Source organism: Chenopodium album, chromosome 5 (assembly GCF_948465745.1).
Source record: "Chenopodium album chromosome 5, dcCheAlbu1.1, whole genome shotgun sequence".
NCBI lineage: Eukaryota > Viridiplantae > Streptophyta > Magnoliopsida > Caryophyllales > Amaranthaceae > Chenopodium > Chenopodium album.
In genome coordinates this window covers 77,358,534-77,382,086 of record NC_137838.1, presented here as the reverse complement: position 1 = coordinate 77,382,086, position 23,553 = coordinate 77,358,534, and the positions used below count along the sequence as shown (strand labels likewise).

The window sequence follows — 23,553 nt, the reverse complement described above, 5'->3', positions numbered from 1 at the left end:
TTGATCGACATATTTTTAAAAACTACTACTACTTATGTTTTAATATAAGCATTCAATCAGGCTTTTGAATTATTCACATATATCATTTTGACCCAACATATGATGAAACTAGTCTATGGGCACTTGTTAGTTGTTACAATTGCCTCAATGTATATTTTTCAACTTTATATAACTTATAGGTGGTTATACATTAAAATTTTGCGTTGACATAAATATCAGTAAAAAAACAAGGCACTAAAATTAAAAGAGAGGAAGTATAGAATATTCGTTTAATATATTGATTAAAAACTAAAAGCTATTCTAAAAACAGCTTTCAAACACGCCCTAAAATTTACCCAAATAGACGGCCAAGAGATTTTAACATATGACTTATCGAGTTATCGTATACATGTCTACAAGGACTACAACCTTATGAGAGTATATTCATAGGGGCTAATTTGCCGTGTTGTCGATACACAATTACACACGAACTCCTAGCCCATATTGCAATAAGCCCAACAAATTGCCCAGGAGCAATACACTAGCCTAGTACAGAACTACAGACCACTGAGTATAAATACCAAATCCATCCCCAAATCATTCATTGTTTTTTGCCGAAATTCAAAACCCTAGAAACCGCAGCTTCACTGCTCAGTAAGAGAGAGAAAGTGGCAGCCATGGGAGAAGAGCTTGAAGAGAGAGAAATAGGTCCAATTTTCAGAGATATTCGTCGATATTACTGTGAATTTTGTGGTATTTGCAGATCTAAAAAGTCGCTCATCAATTCTCACATTCTCTCTCATCATCAGGTAATTGAATTTCCACACCCAAACGAATTCAATTTTTTCGTTAAATTTTTCCGATTTTTCCTGATTTTTGACGCAGTATTTGTGTTAATTACAGGAGGAATTGGAGAAAAAGAGAGAAGTTGAAGGTGAAGATAAGAACGAGGGGCAAAATTGTAATAACACATGTGAAGAATGTGGTGCTAGTTTCAAGAAACCTGCTCACTTGAAGCAACACATGCTTAGTCATTCACTTGAGGTACAATCTTTTTCTGAATTTTATTGATATGAATTAGATTTGAATTGTAATTTGTGTAATTAACAGTAGATTTTAAATGTAAATTAGTGTTGGTTGCTGATTTCAATAGAAATATGTTGGTTTACAGAATTATTGTTATGATTAGGGTTGTATAATTGATTTATGATGGAATTTGTAATGTTTTGAGCCAGAGTTGGATCAATTGTAAGGGTTATCTTGTTCGATTTGATAATTTATCGAGATAACACGAGCAAGGTTATGTTTTTGGATGATTTGTGTGGAATTCATAGCTGGTTGATGTTAATATTGCAGATAATGAATTTATGTGGAAGTGTGTGAAGCATTGGATCCCAAAGAATGAACTCCAAAATGCAAAGAGGCTTTGTAATCTTGTAAATCTTGACTGGACTAGTATCAGGACGGGGGACCGCCTGAGAAGCTCCGTCAAGTCTAGCCTCTGGACACGCACTATTATAAGGTTTGACGATTGGGCTGATTTTTAGTAGTATGAATTAGAATATGCTGGTTGTGCGTTAGCTTTTTTTCCTGAACGCGGTGCTTGGTATATTTGCAGAGGAGCTTTGTTTGTCCGATAAATGACTGTAATGCTAGTTATAGAAGGAAAGATCACTTAAATCGTCACATTCTTCAGCATCAAGGGAAGCTGTTTAAATGCCCTGTAGAAAATTGTTGTAAGGAGTTTTCTGTTCAAGGGAATGTTAGTAGGCATTTGAAGGAATTTCATGAAGATAAGCCTGAACCTGACACCGGGAAGGGAGAAATTAAACATGTTTGTGAGGAAAATGGGTGTGGGAAGGAGTTCAAATATGCGTCTCAGTTGCGGAAACATGCTGAATCCCATGGCAAGTTTCTGCTTTGCCTCTGTTATTTTGAAATGTTTGTTGTATTAGTTGTGAAACTGACTGAGGATATTACTTGTTCAGTTTTGGAATCTTCAGAAACTTTTTGTGCTGATCCGAGCTGTATGAAACCCTTTGCCAACGTCGATTGCCTCAAAGCTCATATCAGATCGTGTCACCAGTATGTTAACTGTGAGGTTTGTGGTTCCAAGCACCTAAGGAAAAATTATAAACGGCACCTATCAACTCATGGAGAGCATTTGCCCACCATACTCAAGTGCACCTTTGAGGGGTGTGATCACTCATTTACCACAGTATGATTTAGTAACTTATTACTCTTTCGTATATTGCTCTTTGAACAGTGTAGGTATTAGGGAATGAAATTAATAATAATGGTTTTTGACTTCAACAGAAATCAAATATGCAGCAGCATGTAAAGGCAGTACATTTGAAACTCAGACCCTTCATTTGTAGCTTCACTGGTTGCGGCATGAGATTTGCCTTCAAGCACGTGAGAGATAACCATGAGAAATCTACTCGCCATGTTTATGTGCATGTATACATCTTCTCTCTTAGGTTTCTACTTATGCTAACAGTCATTTACACTTGTATTAACCGCTAAACTGTTGTTTTTTCTAGGGAGATCTTGAGGAGTTCGATGAACAATTTAGATCCAGGCCTCGTGGTGGACGGAAAAGAAAGCTTCCTAATATTGAGATGCTCATGCGTAAGAGAATTAGTGCGCCTAATCAATGTGACGGTGTTCTAGATGATAGCTCGGAGTTCCTGTCATGGTTGCTTTCTGATGATGATAGTTCAGAGAGTTAATTATTACAGGGCAGAATCAGTAGCTTAAGTTTTTTGTAAATTATGGGAGACTAGACTATATGTGGTGGATTAAAGTAAAAGGGGAGTATATATAATAGTTAGGGAGATTCTGGAAGTTGTATAATGGGCTGCTTATCTAGTTTTTGAATATTTGATACTTGGTTTAATTCGCTAATTATACTACAGAGTATTTTGTGTTTAGTATATACTTTGTATTAGCTACTTGTTTGAATTATCACTCTTGGTGAATGTTTCACGAACTTCATCAGTTCATCAATCTTGGTGAATGTTTTGCATCAAACTTCATTATGGTTCATAAAAATTACTTGTAAAAAGTTTCTCATCCTTCCCTCTCCTATAATCTCTTGCACAACATTATAGTTGTTCAAATTTTCAATAAGCATCTATTTAAAGATTTATATACTTTTTTTTTTAAAATTAATTCATTTCCAAGAATTACTTTTTAAAATAGAACTAGTGAGTAGCCCCGGGCAATCGATAAATTTTTTTAAAGGTTGAAGCTGCAGCCACTATCATGATATTGTTAAATCTATGCTTGACTCGAGTAAGAAACAGTGTGCCTAATCCTACTCGTGGACTTGTCTTGGGCTGGGTGTGGCAAAAATTAATTGTGATGAATACATAGGAAATAAGACAGGTCTTGGTGTGGTGATCAAAAACCATGATGGTGTTCTTATAGCTGTTGCTGTGAGAAGAGAGCCTGCGGGTTGGTCTGTCAAGGCTGAGGCTGCAGCTTGCAGATTCGGTATTCGATTAGCGCAGAGATTGGGTTTCACTATGGTGCACGTTGAGACTGGTGCAAGGAATGTGGTTGCAGGGGTGACAAAGAAGAATGATGATTTCTCTCCTACTTGTTTAATCTATGACGATATTGTTGCTCTCTCTAAGAATTTTATGTCGTTTATTATTTCTCATGTAAAACAGGCAGGTAATACCTTAGGCTCACTTAGTGGCAAGGTGGGACTCTAGGGGTTGTGATGAATTTATTCGTCTGGATTTGTTATTTAATAATATTCCGGCCGGTTTTTTCAAATTTTTTTTTTTATGGAAGAATATATCATTAAACCACAAGTTCATGTTTAAGATCATTGGGAGTAGAATTGATGGCTGATGACTTGACATATATTTCATCCAAATTTTTTAAGAACTAGATTTGGAATGAGGAGTTATACTATGATTAATTCTCGTTGGTTTTTTCTCAATTTATAATATTTATAACTTTTTAATTATTGATAAAATATACTCGTACGAACTACGAGGTAAAATGACGAAGCATTATACAAAATATCAGATGCAAATAATTCATATACTTGTATTTGCTACTCCGTATGATAGAGCACTCTTACATGAAGTCAATTACGTAGTATTATTATTATTATTATTATTATTATTATTATTATTAATTTTTTTTTTTTTTTTTTTTTTTTTTTTTTTTGAAACCAAGTCAAATTTAAATTTTTGTTTGAAAACAATTTAACCAAACAAAAGTTGCGAGATAAAATTTCAGATGAAGTCAAATTTATTTTTTTATACAAAAACTTTTGTATACACCCGGTTTACACTAATTTTACTGTACATCGAGCAGTATAAGAGTAACTTTTACCTAATTTTAGGGTAATTTTTTGCCTTTTTTTGGGTAACTTTTAACATAATACAATTTTTATATAAATAGACAATAAGAAAAGTTTTATAATGGTAATTTAATTACATTTAATCACAAATAATTGATTTTTAGTCATTTAAAATGTGATTCTTTACTAATAATTTTTAGGGAAATTCTCAATGGTAGCCTCATGTTTTTGCTTTTTCTCAATGGTAGCCAACTTTTTTTTTGGTTCTCAATGGTAGCCCTCAACTTTTTAAAAGTTGCAACCGTAACCTTATTAACTTAAAAAGGTTAAGTAACTGTTAAATGTAACTAGAGTTAGAGCATTTAACCATGTTTTCTTAAAATAAAAAACAAAAATTAAAAAAAAAATCATTTAACTATGTTCAATTTTTTTCTCTCTCCTTCACTTCATGGCTGTCACGATCTTTCCCCCAAATACCCACCATCCCAGCCACTCTCTCCCCCTCCTTCTCACTGTATCTCCTTTGAGGAGATGGTCATGGCAGCCACATGCCACACCCACACAATTCTCTTCCTCCAAACCCCTTTCTACCATTGGAAACTCACCAACAGACCCATTTCCATCCCTTCAACTTCGAGATCTGCAACCCCATTTCTAAGGTTAGCTATACACCGCCGCTACCTCGCCACAAAATCTCCGGCAACTTCAAGATCAATAAACCCGTTTCTCGCTCTCTCCTTCCCTTCATGGCTGCCAGCCTGCCACCCTTCATTTCCCCAAACTATGAGCCTCGACGGCCCGACCCCCTTCCCCCTTCACCCACCACAAGTCGCGCACTCATTAATTTGGAAATCTTAATACTAATTTCGAAATTGAAAAAGGATTGTAAATTCAAATTAAGACGTTCAATTTCTCGAATCTGAGGCTCTCTCCCTAGTTTTTGATCAAGTTTGGGAGAAATGGGAGAGACAGTTCAGGTTTTGGGGAAAGGGGTGGAACCGTGGAAGGGATGGGTGGGGTCTCGGGGTGGTGGTTGTTGTGGTGTTGGGACAGAATTTTCGGTGAGGGTTGGACGGCCGCTAGCGGGCTAGGTTTGGCCAGGCACCAGCATACGGTAAGGGAGGGGGAGATGGTGGTGTGAGGAGGCCGGGGTGGTTTTTTTATTATATATTTTTTTTAAAAAGTTAACCTTCGTTTTTTTTTATATAATAAAAATAAAGTTAACCTTGGTTTATATTTATAATAAAAATAAATATAAAAAAAATATTTATAATAAAGTTAGTTTTAACAGAAATTTAACGGAAAACCATGATTAAGGTTACGGTTGCAGCTTTTAAATAGTTGGAGGCTACCATTGAGAATCCAAAAAAATGTTGGCTACCATTGAGAAAAAGCAAAAACATGAGGCTACCATTGAGAATTTCCCTAATTTTTATTTGTATTGGATTACTTTTATGCATATTAGGGTAACTTTTATTTATTTTAGGGGTAACTTTTAATCAATCTAGTCTATCTTTATAGTGGATGTACAATAATTATTGTACACCTGATTTTTTTTTAAAGTTTGTGTTTTCTATAAACTTGTACTTCTGTGCCCTCGATAAAAAAGTACTACTTGAACCTTTTTTTTTTTTTTTTTTTTTTTTTTAACAAAAGTACTACTTGAACATAAGAAGTGTATTTGTGTATGAATAATATCAAAACAAATCATATAATTAAACCAAATGCAAAAATAGTAAACCGTGTCTTTTTTTTTATTGCTCTTAAATCTTAGTTTCAATATATCATTATCCTATTATCCTATTCTATTTTATAATAATAATAACAAAAAAAATCATAATGCATGGATTATCTTTTTTTTAAAAAAATTATGGAAAGTTTGGTTACAAAATCTACTGTAGCTAGAACTAGGAGTTAATTTCCTCAATTACCTTTATAAAATCAAATGTAAAAATCAAATGTAACTCTTATTTCCTCATATTATTCATTAGCTCTAAGCTCTCTTTTTCTTCCTCTAAAGTGTGAGCATTTTATTTTATTTCTTTTCCACGCATAATCTTTACTGTCAAATTCATAATGACTTGCGAAGATAAGAGAATGAAGTGGTTAAATACCAACAGACGCCATTGTAGGGTAGGACAAGCCGTTTTCGAGCTCGATGCAAAATATGTACCATTACAACCTCTTGGAAAGGGGAGTTACGGTTTGGTATGCTCTGCGATTAATCTGAATACCGTTGAAAAAGTTGCAATAAAGAAGATAAGTGATGTATTTGCTGATCAAGTTGTGGCGCTTAGAACATTGAGAGAACTCGTAATATTGCGCAATGTCCGTCATGACTACGTGATCGGATTGCGGGATGTTATGATCACTTCCCCTAAGAACACATTTAAAGATATTTACTTGGTTTACGAAATTATGGATAGTGATCTTGATCGAATACTCAGAACTCCTCAACCGCTTTCTTCTGATCACATCAAGTTTATCATGTTTCAGGTATGTTTTATGTTTCAAGATTTAATTAATTTTAACATTTAAAATTAGGTTATTTTGATTTTTACCACTTGGTACTACCTTCATAAAAAAAAGTTTTATTTTACCACAACATAAAAATAAAAAATAAAATTTGGCTTTTACCACCAATCACCTCCAACTAACGGATTACGTTCATAAATCCGTTAGTGGGGCCTACTAAAGAAGGGCATCGTATCGTGCCGAGCCGCGTGCCGTGCCAAGTTTTGGAATACCCTGGCCCACGACACGGCACGACCTACATGTCTGGCGGTCTGTGCCGTGCCGGGCTGCGTGCCAACCCTTTTTATTTTATTTTTTTTAAAAAAAATGTATGTATATTAAAAAAAAAAAATCGATATATATATATATATATTTTTTTTTTGAACCACTTAAGTTTATTTTTTGAAGGTGGTAAAAATAAAAAATTCCTTAAAATTATTCATAGAACTAAATTTATTTACGTATATACTAATTTGTGTTTTTGTGTATGTAGTTGCTGGAAGGGCTAAGGTATCTCCATTCTACGAACATAGTTCATCGCGATTTAAAGCCAGCAAACATTTTAATAAATGCAAATTCCGATCTGAAAATATGTGACTTTGGGCTATCAAGAACGTGCAAAGGTGAAGGTGAATCGTCCATGACAGATTATGTAGTAACACGGTGGTATAGAGCACCCGAGTTACTAGTATGCAACGACAACTATGACGCGGCAATTGACATGTGGTCTGTAGGATGCATCTTTGCGGAGATACTAGGGCGCAAACCTCTCTTCCCGGGTAAAAATCCCCTCGACCAAATTAAACTTATCATCAATTTTCTTGGAAGTCCTAGTGAATCTGATCTCGCCTTCATAAAAAGTCCAAATGCTGTTAAATACATCAAAGGATTGCCTTATTCATATGGGCTTCGCTTGGAGCTCATGTATCCTAGGGCTGATCCTTTGGCCTTAGACTTGCTGCGAAGGATGCTTGTTTTGAATCCAACAAAGAGGATTACAGTCACGGAAGCGCTTCGACACCCTTACATGGCAGGCATGCATGATCCAACTCAATATCCTACTGCTATGAGGCCTCTTGACATTGATATTAAGGCGAATGTAGGGGAGTCATGTCTAAGAGAGTTGATGTGGAGAGAAATGATGTTTTATCATAATGTTTGATGTCTAGAAACTTTAAGTTGTACTGAAAACAATTGATGGTGAAATAACTTGGGCATACTTTGCTTATTGTTAATGAATTCAAATGTGTCAAATATTTTAAAAAATTAATGACAAATCGTCCCAAATTCATTCTTAAATTTATTTGAATTTATTGTATTTATACAATGTCATCTTTCATATAAATTGCATATACACATAGTATACTTGATGGCATAAATGACTAGAAAATAATGAAGTGTAAGATGACGAGCAAAATCATGGTATTGTGTAGTTTTGCTAAGCATATTTCAGATTGTGCTGATTTTTAATAAAGAATCATCCAATACTTGTTGATACTAGGAACAATGTACGAGTATATCGCAAAATGGATGATTCTTGTACGGAAGGAAGATAGTATAGGAAGTTGAACAATATGACTCCAGAAGTCGAGATCCATGTTAAAATAATGGCAGCAATACATTCCCCTTTGTCATAGTGTAAAATCTGAAAAGAAAGACAGCAAATTATGGCTTGTAATACTGATCTTCCCATCTATATCAAAATTTTCAAGGGGAAGGATTTCCCTCCTGTAAGAATTGCTCTTCAGAGTTCATGTTTGAACTTGTAGCTGTGTAACATATCTCAAATATAGATGCCATTAACAGGCATTTACAGAAAGGAATTGTAGAAAAACAAGAATATACAGTTTTATAGGCTAGCACAACTATCTACATGTCACTACGAGTTCATCCCTTAACTGCTTTGGACATATTTGAGAGATTGAAGTCATTTTTCACGAAATTCTTTCCGGGACATGCCAAGATTTCGAGTAAACCTCTCCCTGTTAACCGATTCTAAATCTCGAGTAACACCTTCCATAAGAATATCAAAGCAGCGAAAAAGGCGTTGCTGTTGATCCACAGGCTGTTTACAGGACATCAAGAATAAGTGATCTTCTATGCCACAGAATGAAGGGTCACCAGAGGGGAGGGGGGGGGGGTCAATTCTAAGAAAGCAAGATTTAATTTACCTGTGATGCCACTATTTCAGTTTTGAATTTTGTGTACATCTGCAAAAAACACAAACGCATAATCATATAAGCATTGACAATAGACAGATCTGACACATAATATCTAAAATATGAATAGAAAAGAAATGAGATGAATTCATTACTTCTTCACTTATGAGAATCAAACTCAGCATTGCTCTGCTAATACCCCATTGGGAGGTATTGTCTTCGAATAAAACTATCTCAAACATAGTCTTGAGTATCTGATCAATGAAAACACGTTACTTGTGAAATTCATAAAATTTCTTAAGTAGTTCGTTACATGTTGATAAGAAAAACAAAGGGCACCGGAACTTGGCTCAAGAAAGATTAAATAAGGCAAATGAGATGTAGAACTAAAATGGAATACTTTATAAGAAATACGTAAACAAAAAATTAAACTTACATCTAGAAAGATATCAGCACAATCTGAAATATGCTTAGCAAAATTAAGTAGAGCTGGTGAAGCAGACGATTCTCCCATCATAATATGATCAAAATAGAAGGTTGCCAAACTATTAATTGCAGAAGCACACTGCAATTCAAATGTTAATTACAACTGAATCAGCCATTTGTCAACAAATTGCAAGCTCATGTTAATTTCGTGCCAATGTGCCACACTATCTAAGTATCTTAATTTCGTGCCAATGTGCCACGCTATATAAACAAAAAACACTAGGTGAAAAAAGGAATTCGGGAGCATGACAACCAACACAAACCTGCGAAACAATGTTTGATTCTATATTCTTTATGCCAGAATGGAGGGATGTGACAATGTTCTTGAAAGTAGTTCCATCAAGGTTACAAGAAAATTTTATAAGCTTGCTGAAAAAAATATCTATAAAACTGAAGTAAGCCCTGGAGACCTGCCAATAACATTAATATGGAAATTAATAAGAAAATTATCAGAAGCAAAATGAACCATCAAATTAAATGGAGAAGCATAGTGACCAATAGCATGACTGTTAAGTAAAACAAGGACAACAAATTAAAAACATATTGATAAGCATGAATGATAAAAAAAAACAAGGACAACAAACTAAAAACATATTGATAAGCAGGGTCACCAGATATCTAATACAGTACTAAATTTCCTTAGCCTATTCAAAATTATACAGAGGGAAAGAGGGGACGACAAAACAAACTGAGAGACTGCGGCTTTGGTACAGGACAGCAAAACATCTACACAAACCTTTCTGTATGCTAATAAATCAACAACAGGGATTGAGAGTATCATCTTGAAAGCGATATCAAGAGCATCATCAAGGGCCTTGTCACCATATAGCTCAAACACACCAAAATTGACATAGTTGCCGTCAATTGCTGTCATTAAAAGACATCAGCGCAAAATATGTTAAGACAAGCTAAGAATAATTGCAAGCCAGGATTGGAAAGGCAAATGGAGAGCTTGTCAAAAAATAAAAATTAAAAATTTAAAAAAAAAAAAAAAAAAAATTCCTCCGCATACATGTAAAAAAAAATTGTGTCAAACAAAAGCAGACTTTTTCATAAGCAGAAATCACATTTCCATTGAAGTTAGATAGAAAACATTCCAAAATTATACACAATTTAGAACCATAGCTAGCAGATCTAAGATTGCTCTAGTTGCTAAATGGCAACAAATTCAGAGTGCATTTGCTATTACAACCACTCAAACAGCAATGCAGTATCCAAGATTAAAATTGAATCTTTGGAAGGCACGGAAAGACGAATTTTGACAGGGAAAATACTAAACTACCCAAGCATTATTGAGCGGACAAGGCAACAAGCAATGAGACCAAAGGAAGTACCACATTCAGGGTTCAGGCATGGGAAGAAGATGACAAAACAGAATTTGCATAGAAATCAGGCTTAGATGTCAAAAAATCCAGTAACCATTTTAACAGAAATAGCTTGCACCATATTACAACGATTCATTTTCTGTTATACTTTATATATTTAGGAGACGAATAATATTCCCTCTGTCCCAAGATATAGTTTTCGTTTTCCTTTTCAGGCAAACCAAAATGTTCTTCCCATTTCTGTTCTTTCCTTTTTAAGATTTTACTTAAAATGACTTTAAATTCCCATTCAAACTACCCTTACTTTTCCCTAATTTTTTTCCCCCTATTAAATGCTTTTGGATTTTTCTACTATATTCATTATTGCTATTGTACTTTTCTTGAATTTTGTCTTTGATGTACTTTTACAAGCTTCTCCTACTATTCCTTAATTCCCGTGAAATATGGGAAACGGGAACTATATTATGGAATAGAGGGAGTAGTACTTTTCAGGATTGGGTATCATCTCAAGAATGAGATTGATTTCTTATTCGGTCAGGTGATGTATTTAGCTTTTCTTTGGGGACCCCACATTAAGCCTTGCCTAAGCATGTCTCTATCTGATGTAATGTAATTCTAGATTGCAGGGTTTTTTTAAGCTTTTCTTGATTTGAGTAGAATTTTGACCACCTTTTGTCTCCTCATTTTATAAGTTACTAGAAACTATCTTTAAAAAAACAAAAAACAGATACACCACTGTCGGGGAGGGGGGGGGGGGTAAACTGGTAATTGTAACCTTTCTATTTTTACGCATGCTAATGTATAAACTATAAAGTAAACATATTACTGTTGATATTTTGGAAGTATGTGTTTAGCCGCATTTAATAAGCTTCCACATGACCAAAATTGTTCTCTAGTAAAAAATCACCAAAAGTAGTTAAACAAGACTCTGGGTATAGAGTAACATCAAAAATGTGCAACCAAAAAAACAAAGGAAGTAGAAGGATGGGACTGGGATGATGGGATAAGACTATGGGAAAGCTCAATTTTGAAAGTACATACCACTTGTTAATATGGAAAGAGAAACCCAAATTCCTTTGTATTTGGTCCTATAGACATCTTTTGGACCAGAAAGAGCAAGAATTCTAGACCCATAAGCAACAAGCAACTTGCTAACTTCCCAGAAAAGCAGTATGCCATTAGGAGAGGATTGGGCAAACGTTAAGCGCTGGGATTTATTTAGAACTAGCTCTGCATAGAATTTCAGCAATGGAGTTGTCACCTGCAACAGACTTTGTGATTAATCATCATAATCTCCATTACTCATTAAGGATGATCCCTCAAAAAGAAATAATTAAAATCAATGCAGATACAAGATACTTTGATTTTCTTTAATAACGCCGAAATTGCCTGGATATCTTGACTTTCATTAATAAGCTACTCCCACTAGATTAAGTAATCCTATGATCAATACTTTTTATTAGAATGATGGCTCAGATTTGATCCACTCTTAAAACATGCCGACTGGAAAGGCAATCATATGATTCCTAAAAAAAAAAAAATCGCTTGTACAATACATATCACAATCAAACTCAAACATGCAGATAATCAGGTAAAACCTACAGCATGTCATGTTATTGTCAAGACACTATTATGTAAAACCATCTCAAGGGAAAAGGCAGCTTACCTCTGGACAATCGATCCAAGTAGCAATAGCTTTCAAAAGAAGAGGCATATGTGCTGGATATAACCAATCAAAAAGAAACCCATATGCCTTGCGACTGAAGTAATTAATGAAATATAAGAGGTTAAAAATTTTTCTCCATAGTATTAAAGATTTTATAGATAGAGCAAAGAGATGTGGCTTAGTTCCCGCACATCACCTGTGTATGGCCATTGCAATTCCTCTTATATCCCGCATCAGCCCAGCTATAGCACATTTTACAGTCTCATCCCGAAATAACGGATCAGGAATGGACTCAAGGTTGACAAAAACCTATCACCACCAACAACGATAAAACATATAAAAAAGAAAGAGGTCTAATGGTTGCAACTTCCATTATAACACCAATAAAAGTACACTACTAACAGAGAGAGGTCCTTTCAATGCAGCAACGATTGAATTTTAAAACTCACTGTCATCTTAATATAGTAACAGTTAACACACATACCTGTTGTAAAGGATCAATTGCTTGCTTAAACTTGACAATGTTATCTTCCATGAACATCAATGAACCAACAGTGAAATAAAAAGTGGTTCTTCTACGAGCACTGTAATCTTTTAAGAAAAGAAAATGCTCTCTCTGATATCAGCAACACAACATGAGCCAAGCAGACACTTTAATTAGTACCAGCTCTAAATATGGGAGGAGGACAGAGGGGGGGAGGGGGAGGGTTCAGATAATATATAAGGAAGAGGACTTAAGAAGACCACTTACATTGTGATTTTCTGTTATATAATGAATAGACTCCAGCTTTAAAAGAAGTTTTCCCGTCATTAACCTGAATAGATTTGATATTTTATTATACATAAGAAAGAATTTTGTTTTTAAAAAAAAAAAAGATTTTTAAGTCTAAAAGAATTCCAGTAGCAATAGAACAAACCCAGATGTCATCTCCGAGAACAGAGCTAATGTTTGATCCAAAACCTCCTCACTCTGCAAAGAGAAGAAAGGTCCCCAAAAGAACTTAATTCTGACATAAATTTTAACAATTGGGTAATAAGCATTCCCCTTTATTCTCTTTCCCCATTTCTTATATGATTATCTTAGCCACGAACCTTTAAGGTGTTCCCCTAAGTTTTTATTTAGAATATACTTCATCTAATTGTTACCTCTGAACAAAACTTCAGATTATTGGCGATTTTCCGGACCATGACATCCAAAATCAACACATGATCATGTAGTCTAAGAAGTTCAGACAACCGAACATACAGCTGCTGCAAGAAAAAAAGAAAAAGAAGTCAAGAACACTGAAATTAACCTTAGTATCATTATATGATGATAAGATTATGAATTTAATCAACAGCATGCACTTGCCTTCGCAGCATGCAATGATTGGCCTCCTACGTAACTCTTCCTAAAGTTTTCAAAGAAACTAAGGACTGCAAGTTCAAGCCTCTGCCTGCTGAGTTCACCATATCTCTAACACATACAAGCAAAACAAGAAAAGCATTAAAGCAAAAATAGAAGAGGACAAAAGGCATCATACAATCAATCTGCAGATCAATTCTACCACATAAAGACAAAATACTCGCACGTATATTGAAGCGAGGAAATTCATATTTCTAAATGTCTGCTATTGCGTATAAAATTCCAGGCCAAAAGTAGATATAAAACTGGCAATTGACAAGAAGCAACTTCAAATGGTGAAGGCCGAAGGGCCAGAAGGATAGCCTACGAAGAAATGACACACCATAATATTGTACCAGCATTCTTAGATTTTTGTCAAGGTTTGGTACTGCAATAAAGAAAATTCCTCTATTTTTACAAAGAGACATCAAAACACCCCATAAAGAGTTAAGGCGCGGTACCTGGACATATGATCCAGTGTCCATGAAATTTATCAACTGCAAAACACGTGCTGAAAGGTCTGCATCAATCACTTCATTTGAAGTACAACTGCAAGAGAGATTGCTTACTAAATTAGAGGCTTTTGCATGCAATATATAATTAAAAAATAATAATAATAATAATAATAAAAATAAAAAAAAATAAAAAAAAAAAAAAAAAAAGAGGTAAGAATTAAAAAATCTATACCCGGTATATTGCTTTACACTCAGTATGGCACCCACTATATGCACCATCCATGCAAGCTTGGTCTCCGTTAATACAACAGTGCTACTAGTCACATACTCCTGTAGTTTCGTGCCATCCTGAGTCATGCAACCAAATCATACATTAAGATTTATGCGTAAGTTTAATAATTAAACGTTGACAACAAGAAGGATATAATATACCATATATTCTTGTAAGAGAGGGTCCATAGCATTTATCAAATAGGTAATGCAGCTCTCACACTACAATAAATAAGAAAAAAGACAAAAATTGAGAATCAGAATCAGCTCAGCAACTACTCCACACCCCCAACAAACCAAAAAATAATTAAAAAAATAAATAAATAAAAGAAAGAAAAAGAAAAAAAAAAAAAAAAAAAAAAAAAGAGGAATAGAAGAGTAGGAAGCACACAGCAGTAATCTCTGCATAATTGTCAAAGGTCAAGTTTCCATAACAAGACAATTTTTCTAGCAATACAATGCAAAACAATCTTCAGGACCAACAGGTCAAACCTGAAATCTGAAAAGATATGGAAAGAATTTGAGCTGATCCTGCATTAGCTCAACCTTATCAAGAGGATCTTCTAAAAGATCGTCTGAGAACCCAGCCTGTCCTAACAATCAGTCAGATAACTAAGTTAAGAAAGAGGCAAAGACAAATATATGTAGCTAAAAGAAAAGCTGGGCAAGCAATTATATCTTAACCTGTACTGAATCAAAACGTGAAGATACAAATCCTTCCAAAATCTTGGGCACAAACTCATCTAAGCGGTAGTTTGTAGACTTGTCCTTCAAATATGGTAAAGATGTCACCATTTTGGACCACAGCTCTAGAAGATAATAAATACTGCTGCTTGTCCACTGAAATGGAGAAACTCAACATTTTCATACAAATTGAAACATTTACTGCTATACAAAATTTTTAAAATTTTAGCTTTATCAGGTAAACTTCCAGAGGTTGCTAAGACTGCAATAACCTTCCAAGACTGCAGAGACTTCAATGTGAAATCTGATATTAGGCCTATCCATGAGTTGTAGAACTCCACGCTCACGACCTCTGATAACTGTCACAAAATTTTAGGCAGCATCACTTTTAGCATTTAACCTATCCGTGTAGTACTAAGCCATGAATTGAGCATACCATTTGACATTTAAATGTTAAACCTCTCTGTGTACCTGAAAATTCACTTTAAAACGCCCAAGGAAACGGCAAAGCTCATGGTAATTATCATGATGATTAAGACCTGTTCCCAAAGTAGAGTTAGAAATAGATAACTACTGCTGTAAATTGATATCCTGCTTTTCTTCACACACACACACACACACACAAAAAAAAAAAAAAAAAAAAAAAAAATTGATACCCTGCTTTATTACAAAGATATCCGTAATAGGATTATTTCTAAGTATAAACAATTCTAAAGCATATGAAACAAATTTTTGCTTAACAAGAAATAATTTTGTTTAATAAATTCTGTAATGACTTTTTTAAAAGCCTAGATTCCTGAAATTTCTAGATTCCTAATATAGGTACTGTAAGTTAATTTCATCATATTTCGACTTCAAGACTAAATATAGCAGTCCCGAGAAATTGAGGTATCATGAACTAATGGATACAGGATTTCATATCAGTAACATAATTAACATTGTATCACATGACCTTGTATCTCCCAATGTCCCAAAATGGGAAGATTACAGTGCCAACTTGCCTTTATACATTATTTCTACAGCTATATATCACTTACTACGATTTAATAATAACCCTGTTTCAAAGAAAGGCAACAATAGACTTCACCATTGAGTTATTCGAATGGTAGATAAAATATTTTTTCATAATATAAGGATAATCTTGTCAGCTTATTGTAACTAAAGACTTACACAAAATAAGTGATTAGAAAATCTTTCTGACTATCAAATTAGCGCTCAGCTTAATAATTTACAAAAACAACAAAGTTAAATGTGCAAATTGAAATTACGATAAATGAAGGTTAAAACAAGATACGTTCAAATCAAAATAAGCCTACATCTACAGGCAAGGAGATCACGAGTCTATTCATTACACTTTCCTAGAGAGATTACGAAGAAGAACATGAATTAATTCTAACAGACTTATTTTTCCTATTTCACTTTACATAAACACCTTTTAAACATTGCTATTTACTGGAACTAAACCCATTTACAAGCATGCAAGTTAATGCTCATTATTATATTTAACCTCTTTATCAAGCATACAAGTTAATGCTCAAGCGAAAGACTTGGAGCAATTGATCAACAAACTAACCTTTCCCTGTTTCAATAATATCCTTTGAGCCCATCATCAATGAAGTCAAAAACTGCTTACGTGTGGTACCGCTCGTAAACAAGGATCTTTTAACTAAAGTCAATCGCCCCAGACACTCCAAAGCCTTAACAGAAAACATTGAGCAATCAGTGTTGAGGACAAAAGAATTTTACACACACATTGAAGCGCAAAATAAATTCTTACTTTCAAAAAGCTCATCAAACATACTGCAATCAAACATTGACAACCATTACATCTATGTATTGTAAGGACAAAAATAGTAAAAATTATACATCAGATAGTGATAACATCTTTCAAGAATTATGTTCCATTTCAAGGGTGAAAGTTAAAGGCGTTGTACATATAAGTTCGGAGGCAATTAATTTATATTTCTGGTAAGAATAGGTTAAAGAATGAATCAACGACCCATTATAGTAAGATAAGTTTCTTTGTTTTTTTACTACTAACCAACTTTCTATCTTCTCTGCCCATTCCCCACCAGCCAGGTGAATTTCAACAAGGGGCGACAACATTGATATAGGGTAACCTCCAGTACGAACTGTCCACAAACATCAATTCAATCTGAACTTTTGTATCATTTCAATGTCATGTCCACCAAAAATAGCATAAATCTAACAAGTTTCCCCCTCTTTGCACCTTCAACTATCCTTTTGAGCCAATCCTTAAACTGCCTTCAAGACTCTGACTGTGACATGACACCAAAGACTAAATCAACAAGCAAAAATTTTCAACCCTCGTCAGGAAAATTCACATTTACACCCTTTAACTTCCTCTCCACTAATTTTTCATATATGAGAAAATTTTGTGTGCTTTATGATGGAGAAGGTGACAAAGGTAAAAAGAACATTGTTATACTGATATGCAAATAAGAATAAGGACAGGGCAATTTGTGGTTCATAAGATATGCTAAATCCTAATGGGAAACAAAGTTCAAATCAAAGTGCACGATAATGCCTATACCATCAACACTATTTCAGCAAATCCCATGCAAACTACTTTCTTTGGGCTACTCTTTAAAGTATAGGAGTGGAACTGAAATGAGGTTTACAATAACGAACCTCTTAGCTTCTACAAGTGAGAAATAGTACGGGAATGGAAGGAACACATCTCTCTTGGAACATGGCTTGGGGTGGGTCAATTGAGATAGTTATTTTGAGGTCCCTTAGGGTGAAAGGTAAGAATCAAATCGTAAAATGCATTTCCAATCACGATTTGTCCCTTAAAAATCCCTTGACCTACCCCCAACTATAAGCCTTTGATCATCTGCATTCCTCTTCTTGATGCCTAGCATTTATTTTGCCCTTTGCCGATGGAAAATAAAATTCCTATAGCTTGTGACTACCCTAACACGAATCTAGTTTGGCAGCTGCTAAAACCCCCTTCCCAGCCTTATACCTAAGAACATCAGAGAGTGGATCATAACTAATCTAAAGTTCTAAACTACTATTCAAAGATTGGCAGCTTTCCATTAAATACTTTCTTTCCCTTTGTCGTCCTAGATATTTGAAAGCTGAATAAGCAACCATGATCTTCTGCATATTGCCATCCAAACAGCCTATATATTTATAGTTCCCCCATCCCCACACACACTTGATGGGCCATCCCATATTGAGGACTAGTACCACAGGCATTGCATGTACATGTCTTTTGTCAACTGGTCATTGGTTGAAGGGCTTCCCAAAAAAGAATTAAACCCCTTACCGAACCTTTGCAGATCTTATGGGAATCAAGAAAGGACTTTAAATTGCGAGTGATAAAGGCTGTGAAAACGTTTATCATCATATCTGCTAGCAAAGTCACCATAGACATGCTCAACCAGAATAATCTTGAACATAACTTTTACTTACATTTGAATGAATGCAAGGAGAGAAATCATATTTCCAAAGAGCAAAATCCTTTCACTACAGCGAGATAGAAGAACCACCTAGCTCTAGTTATTTGGATCGTATATTAATTAATGCCATCTTATCTACTTTTTTCACCAAAAGAAAAGAGTGATGGTAGTTAAAGACACCATGAAGGTCAAAAGCAGAGAGATGAAAGAGGCTAGTCTACAATGATAAGATATAATAATTCCCATTAAATAAATTAACCAGGCATTTTTTAGACAGGAGATAAATAATATGTATGTATACAAGTATTATATATTTCACTACCTTTATACTACGTATTTACTTTTAAGCCCCTAAATAGTATCAATAAGTAGTTATACTTGCATCTTGTCAAAAAAAAAAAAAGTAGTAATACTTGCATTCTTATTGTTTTGCTAGATATTAGAATGTTAGGTTCTATATGTTTTATTTGGTTAGCATTTCACTTCTGAAATTGTTATGATACTCCTAGATTTACTATTAGACTTTTAATGATTTTACAGCACATCATATGAGATTACAACGAAAGATATTTAAGAGCCCCAAAGAGCAACATTTGACGGAGGGAGAACAGAGTAACAACTGACAAAGAACCACAATTGACTAACCAACTGAGCAGTTCTACCTCATGTTCTCATTTTACAGTAATAATTTTTAAGTCTGAGTTGGTGATTATTTTGATTACTTAATTTGAATACTTAGCTCTTGTAGTTTAAGGTGTGATGTTATGCAATGGTGTTTTAGAGTTTGATAAAATCGCCATCGCAGTCCCTTTGTAGAGGATAAAGGGTAACAGGAATCCACAAACATTTCACTTAGCATTTCACTTAATTATCTACTGTCAGATCCTGTATTCAGGCTTTTTGACCAAATCATTTCCACATAGTCAATCTACACATTGTCTACCAATTATACATATTCCAACTCAGGCTAGCCCATTTTTTATCCCTTCAGAACAAACTCAGAGAAGAAAATGACACAAGTTAGAGAACTCACTAATTTTGAAAGAGGAGGACTGGTGACTGCATAATAGTCAAAATATATTTGTACTGTTGAGGGTTCCTCAAGGACTGATCTCCAGGAAACCGGAGCCTGTCACCCCATTAAAAAATAGTTACTGAGGAGAAAAGACTTGTAATAGAAAATTTCAGTCAGATTAAAATATAAAAACCATTTTCCACAATATACCTCAATTATAGAACTTTCATCTGAGCTTTCATCAATTGATGATCCCATAAAATCAAAAGATAGACATTGTAGAGAAAGTGAAAGAGCCAGCTCCTGCAATTTCTGTTGAGCTACATACCCAAAAACTCTTAAGACGGAAGAAAAATAGCTACTCTATAAAAGAAAATGGCTACAGAATGCCTAAATAATTACCATCACTTTTAAGTCCATGCAATGATGTAAGGGAGATTCCGTAAATTTGCCGAAGCGCCTTATCTTTGAACTTGCTTACCACCCTCCGATGTAGCAGCAAAGGTAACCCTGGAGTTGGCTGTAGTTAAAATGAGTTTGACACACCAATTAGTAGATAGAAATTGATGCAGCTTCAGTAGAAATCAATAATAATCAATCCAAATGATAACATCAAAAAAAACAAAACCTATGAAGGAAAACATTCAAGATTTAACTCTCCCTAAATTTATTCCAGCAATAAATAACAAGCCAATTTGATATCGTATCTGATAAAACTTACCCGATTCATCTCACTCACAAGCTGATTCAATACCTTCAAACCCATAGCATAATGAGCGGCTTCTTGCTGCAAAATTAAGCACAGGCTCAAATAAAAATATCAAGACCAAAAACAGCAATTGCAGCAGAAAAGGGCACCAATGATTGACAGTTCAAAATAATCAGATACCTTAAAAGAAACATATACTTACATTGATTCACATAAACATTAATTTCCAACGTTTACAATTTCCTAGAAAATATGCAAAGGGATATATTCACTAACCTGATTCAAAAAGTTCAGAGAATCACTAATGAGCTCCTGGAATTTATCATCAACAAACCAACCAAGTTTTGAAACTCGACAAACAAGTTGAATCAACGAAGTCGCTACAAAATGCTCCAAGTTGGCACTTCTAGAAGCCAGATAGTTTACAACATGGTTGCCTTCAGATTAAAGTCACACAGGACAAATTAGAAAAAACAAGAGGGCAAAGTTCCAAGTATACACATTGTCAAAATACAATAGTCTGGATCATCACAGAGGATTCAGATACCTAATTTTACTTTTCACTATTTACAATTTTACTAAAGGATTCAAATACCAAATTTTACTTTTTAGTTTTCACTATTTACAATAGTATAAATCATCATAAAGGATTCAGATACTTTATACATAGATATGAAGCAGGAGCAAAGGCAATTAAACTTGTGGACACGAAGTACATCAAAAATCACTTAAAAGGTACAGAATTTGAGGGGGGAATTACGAATTTGAAGCTGTAGCTGCAAAGGAAGCATATTTTGAGTGACGTGCTTCAGCAAGCTTGAGCTAGCAAATAAAACTGCATATGGATTTCTTGCATTCTCAAGTATGTATTCCAACTGTGGGATGCAACTGGTATCCTGGGAGAAGCATTTCAAGGTGTTCTCAGCATACGCTCGCTCAGCAGAGTCTAGTGAGTTGTAAAGCATCTCGCACAAGGCTTCCAATTGTTCCAAGTTATCCATGTAGATGATGTAGCAAAATTCCCCCAAATGAAAATATGCAAGCAAAGAGCAAGTGTATTTTCAAATGCTTTCTCTTCTTTGCTGAATATGGCCAAATGGCATCTGCAAAGTTTTCACGAAATCCAAAAGAAGAGTCTAGATGTACATTATAAAATGAAGTCTTAATTATGATAATGCTACGATGCACATCAATAATATCAAAAGATGAGCTTGAATGTTAAAAGTAAAATCATAAAGCTTGATCATTTACAAAAAATGCATACATAAGGAATTGCTTCTGCTTGTTTTACAGATATAGATACATGGAAATGGCAGAGTATTAGTCAATGACAAATTTTGAAGTTACAGGATGTGTTGAAAATTAATTACAACTCAAAGTTAAAATGCCATTCTACTGCTCTGAAAACGAAATCACAACCAATTTATGGTCGATAGAAGGGCAGCAGGCCAGCAGCAGACCTGAAAGCAAATATTTAATAAAATTCAATTAAACATCATTCCAATTTTAATGTTCAAGGACTTTAAAGATGTACAAGAAGAAAAAAGAAAAAGAATAATAAAATTATTCCAAAAAAGAGAACAACCAACAATAGCCAGTAGCAACATAACTGTATTATACAAATAAATAAAAAAATATTAAACCCGACATCAATACAAATATAGTATGAGATACAACAACATAACTGTGGCAATTAAAATTGAAAACTAAAAAAGCGCTTGAAACAGATCCCTCAATGTATGCCAAAAGAATCAAGTATTTGGCCACTAGAAGGAAATAGGGTACTGAGAAATCCCTCTGAACTAATTACACAGAAAGAAAAAACAAGGAAAAAAAAAAAAAAACTAAGCATAGTTGTATCATAGATAGAATAAATTTCAATTTCACTGCATATCATCCACTAAATATCAGCAGTAGAATTGGGGAGCAAATCAAATCTTTATCATGGGCTGTGTCGACTAAAAGCCACATTATTCAAAGAATACGAGTCCCTTACTCCTGTGTAGAAATGTAGATACTTTAAACATGACTCGTTTTAAATATATAAAAACATGATCACCCACATGAATGCTAACAGCTTAAATATGCCCAACAATATGAGCAATATGAGGGCAATCCAAATTACACACACCGACCTCAAGCAGGCCACTAATCAATCAATCAAAGCCTTAATCCCATAAGTTCCACTAATCAATCAAGCAGGCCACTAATATTAAATAAAAATTGGTGAGTTCCAAAAAAATTCAAGGAACTACCGAATGTAATTAATCAATTACATTTTACAGGCTCGTCAATTTAAATCTTTTATTTCATTGACAGTAACCAATAGCCGAATAATCTATCACTGCCAAGGGATAGAAATATATCACAAGGTTGACGACTTAATCGATTTCAAGAAGTGAAATTAGATAGATGAGCAAAAATACTAGTCTCTCACTCATCAGTCGATTGAAGCAAGATCAACTAAGGCTCTAAATCAAACTGCCATATCTCTAAAATTCTGACAAATCAAGCCAACATTTCAATTTTAACAAATTAATCAAAATTATCTTTTGTCAATCTTTGCCATTAAAATCTCGATTACAGTCCTCAAAATAGTTCCATCTAATGACATCAAAAAGAACAACGAATTTAATTAATATTAGCATTGATTTCAATGAAACCGAATTCATGTCAAAATCCATATACTCAAACCATTCAAAGCTTTATAAACAATCCAGTATCATGTGAAAATAAAAAAACAAACGTAGACAAATTCAACAACAACAACAAATTACTAGCAAAATTCAAATAAAAAAATTCAAGATTCAAAGAAATTGAAACAAATTGAGCAACCATAATCGTGTTGGATTCCAGAAACCCCAGTAACAAAGAAAAGGGTTTAATCAAATGAGAAATTTTCAATCAATCATCATTCATTTCATACTTCATTGTTTTCACTTCAAGTTAATTCACATTGTAATTAAAAAAAAATTAAAAATACATGCATAAATCCATTTTCCAGATTGTTTAATCATCGGATTTTTATCATTTTTGATAAAGAATTAAAGGAAGAAATCATCTTACAAATGAAGGGAACCAATCAAATTGAATGAGCAACGCTTGAGATTATTCAGAATTACAGAGTTAAGGAGAAAGAAAGGAAGAAGAAAATG

General features: G+C 34.2%; 2 protein-coding genes and 1 pseudogene across 6 annotated transcripts; 2 read left to right on the top strand and 1 right to left on the bottom strand.

Annotated features, from left to right (window-relative positions):
• The first annotated feature begins 579 nt into the window (after positions 1-579).
• On the top strand, positions 580-2,949 carry LOC145632363 (transcription factor IIIA-like). Of its 2 annotated transcripts, XM_081684723.1 has the most exons (6): positions 580-788; positions 883-1,023; positions 1,598-1,886; positions 1,968-2,197; positions 2,296-2,439; positions 2,523-2,949. In XM_081684723.1, exons 1-6 carry the CDS (start codon positions 657-659, stop codon positions 2,709-2,711), a joined length of 1,125 nt encoding a protein of 374 aa, XP_081540849.1. In that variant the 5' UTR covers positions 580-656; the 3' UTR covers positions 2,712-2,949. The 2 variants fall into 2 exon arrangements, with proteins under 2 accessions (XP_081540849.1, XP_081540848.1); XM_081684722.1 differs by having other exon boundaries at positions 1,598-2,197.
• Positions 2,950-6,379: 3,430 nt separating this feature from the next.
• On the top strand, positions 6,380-7,979 carry LOC145633216 (mitogen-activated protein kinase 7 pseudogene; annotated as a pseudogene).
• A 503-nt stretch (positions 7,980-8,482) lies between these two features.
• LOC145632362 (uncharacterized) lies at positions 8,483-23,551 on the bottom strand. Of its 4 annotated transcripts, XM_081684720.1 has the most exons (30): positions 23,465-23,551; positions 21,663-21,858; positions 21,159-21,501; positions 20,675-20,835; positions 20,411-20,476; positions 20,092-20,209; positions 19,900-20,009; positions 19,708-19,803; positions 16,820-16,943; positions 15,718-15,785; positions 15,519-15,605; positions 15,247-15,402; positions 15,055-15,150; positions 14,725-14,784; positions 14,525-14,640; positions 14,299-14,386; positions 13,805-13,909; positions 13,600-13,704; positions 13,371-13,423; positions 13,205-13,268; positions 12,938-13,069; positions 12,650-12,762; positions 12,454-12,547; positions 11,829-12,048; positions 10,199-10,329; positions 9,726-9,872; positions 9,413-9,541; positions 9,132-9,230; positions 8,989-9,027; positions 8,483-8,882 (listed from the first exon to the last, which is right to left on the bottom strand). In XM_081684720.1, exons 3-30 carry the CDS (start codon positions 21,397-21,399, stop codon positions 8,745-8,747), a joined length of 3,156 nt encoding a protein of 1,051 aa, XP_081540846.1. In that variant the 5' UTR covers positions 21,400-21,501; positions 21,663-21,858; positions 23,465-23,551; the 3' UTR covers positions 8,483-8,744. The 4 variants fall into 4 exon arrangements, with proteins under 4 accessions (XP_081540846.1, XP_081540844.1, XP_081540847.1 ...); XM_081684718.1 differs by having other exon boundaries at positions 21,159-21,858; XM_081684721.1 differs by having other exon boundaries at positions 13,600-13,701; positions 21,159-21,858.
• Between the last annotated feature and the right edge of the window lie 2 nt (positions 23,552-23,553).